At 43.4% G+C, this 2577-nt stretch overlaps 1 protein-coding gene across 1 annotated transcript; it reads left to right on the plus strand.

The window, feature by feature from the left end:
• Positions 1 to 247: 247 nt before the first annotated feature.
• Positions 248 to 2044, plus strand: gdf15 (Growth differentiation factor-15; the record flags this gene model as incomplete). The annotated part of the gene is made up of 2 exons (XM_084188081.1): positions 248 to 593; positions 1251 to 2044. The coding sequence occupies 2 exons, from the start codon at positions 248 to 250 to the stop codon at positions 2042 to 2044; spliced, it is 1140 nt and encodes a 379-aa protein (XP_084044207.1).
• Between the last annotated feature and the right edge of the window lie 533 nt (positions 2045 to 2577).

The following is a 2577-nucleotide window of genomic DNA, read 5'->3' on the forward strand; positions in this document are numbered from 1 at the left end:
CAAAATGAGTGCTACATAATCCTCTACATAATGAGTGCAACATAATCCTCTACAAAATGAGTGCAACATAATCCTCTACATAATGAGTGCTACATAATCCTCTACAAAATGAGGAGTGCTCACCTGACATAGAGGTGTGACATAGAGGTGTGGCCATGCAGGAGCTGTATAAATGAAAGCATGTCTGGAATTTCATTCATACCATTGACAACCCCATACAGGGTGCACCTCTTAGAACAAACCTACCATGTCTAGCTCAGTCGCACTGCGTTTTCTCTTCTCTTGGGTGGCCCTCCTCTCCAGCCTCCATCAGGGGGAAGGCCGGCCCCGCCTGGCCCAAGACAGTACACCCCGCTTGGGGCAGGAGGAGAGCCAGAGGGCCCTGCTCCTGGAGGCAGTGAAGACAGGCATCTTGAGCTCCATGGGGATGGAGAAGGAGCCCAGGCCCAGGGAATTGGCTTCAGAGGAGGAGCTGAGGAGGATGCATCGGCTCTACAGGGAAACACTGACGCTGCTGAGAGGGAACTCCAGTCAGGAAGGGGAATCCTGGCATTCCCCAAGGAGGACATATACCCTGCTTCTCCCAGCCACAGGTGAGACCTCAGTTGTCTTATTTAAAGACACATAGCTACTGTTCTGGTTTTAGCCACAAGGACCTGACTGTTGACATTCTAGCTTTAGATGGTGATCTGACTTCATGGAATTTTGCCTTTATGCAAGGTGTTTTTATAACCTATTGAAAAGGTCTGAGTTAGATGCCAAAGCCAATGGTTTGGGCTTAGTAAAAGGTGTGTACCTGTGTCTCGAAACATTCTCCCATGGTTGTTTCTTCAACAAGATTTTATGACAAAACAAACAAATAGCCTTCAAACACATAAAAAAAATAAAAAAAAAATCTTAATGTATCTGTGAGTGTTTTCTCAAACCATATGTCGTGAAAATGAGTGAGCCATGCAATTTAGTCTTAGTGCTTCGTTTTTGTATGCACTCCAACAAAAGCCTACCATTAACATTGGCATTTGGACTTAGCAAAGGCTTGATAGTAATTCCGAGAGCAGATATTAAATACCTCTTCTCCAAAGTAATAATGAACTACTCTAATTTATAAATCATTTGATGTAATTTTGTAATTTTTTGAGGAGGTAAAGACACATCCATTACAACTCTTAAAAGCACAGCCTATTGAAGTCATGGCAGTAATTCCAAGAACCTGAGCATTTGTCTAACAATCCTCTTTTCATCTCTTTCAGTGGAGCCTTTCAAAGTGCTTCGGAGTGATGAGGAACACACATCAGATATGCTTTGGTACAGAGCTGTCTTCCACAAGAACCCAAACATCAGGAAGGATCTCACTTTGGCCCGGGCTGAGCTGAAGCTCTACAGACAACTGTTGGATGGCTCTAAAGCTGCTGAGCCCACGATTAGGGAAGAGGTTCATGTTAAGATCTATGAGACGAAACCGCTGAACTCTTCTCTATTGATTCACACAGAGACCCTTGTTCAGATGGTTGCTACAAGAACTGGAGATTTGACTTTGGACATCAGAACTATTGTTGATAAGTGGAGAGGGAGGTCGGAAGGCCACTCTCTAGTTGTGGAAGTAGGACTGGTCATAGAAGAGGGAACTGATCCCAAGAGGACCCCTCAGATGGTCCTGGAGGTAGACCTTGTAGAGCCTAGATCAGCAGGCAGAAGGAGACGGACTCGCTCCAACAAAGAAGACAACTGCGACGAAGACGGTCGCTGCTGCCAAAAGTCTGTCAACGTGTCCTTCAAGGAGATTGGCTGGTCAGACTGGGTCGTTGCCCCTGCTGGTTACAACATGCACTTCTGTGACGGCTCCTGTCCCCACAACTACAAGCCAGCCAGCATGCACACGCAGGTGAAATCGCGTCTTCATCAAATCAACAAGGGAGCAACACCTCGGCCCTGTTGTGTGCCGGCAGCCTACGAACCTATGGTCCTCATGCACTACGACAGTCGGGGGAAATTGAAGCTCACACCCTTCAATGACTTGATTGTCAGCAAATGCCACTGTGCTTGAGTCCTTCGGGGGCAAGACCAGGCAAGGACAAAAAAAGAGTTGGAACAAACTTTTTCCCTTTGGCGAGCCGTTAGATACAATGTGCTAGTGCTACATTCTGAAATAGAAGGGATAATGTTTTCAAAGGACATAAGAAAATAACATTTGTCATGCTCAATTAGTGACATTCCTAGCATCCTTTTCAATGGTTAAACAAACAAAAATACCCAACATCATCCATCATCCATGGATTCTGAGAGTAAATGTAGGTTCATTGTAAACAATACAAGTTACTGTGGAGTGATGATTCTGATATTTACTATTTTATTTGGAAGAAAAAAAACGTACGTTAGTCTCATGTGGCCCGTAATGTCATATTCTTCCAAGACTATGTACAAAATTATATTATTTATTGTAATTTATTTAACAGGGTCTGAAACGTATTTGTTTTGTTTGTAGTTTTCAATGTTACAATATTTAGTATGTTTCTTACATCCCTGTACTTTAAATACATATTCAATTGAATTTAATGCTATGTACAGTATTATTTCCAA

The sequence above is a fragment of the Coregonus lavaretus genome (genome assembly GCF_964263955.1).
Source record: "Coregonus lavaretus genome assembly, chromosome: 23".
Taxonomy (NCBI): domain Eukaryota; kingdom Metazoa; phylum Chordata; class Actinopteri; order Salmoniformes; family Salmonidae; genus Coregonus; species Coregonus lavaretus.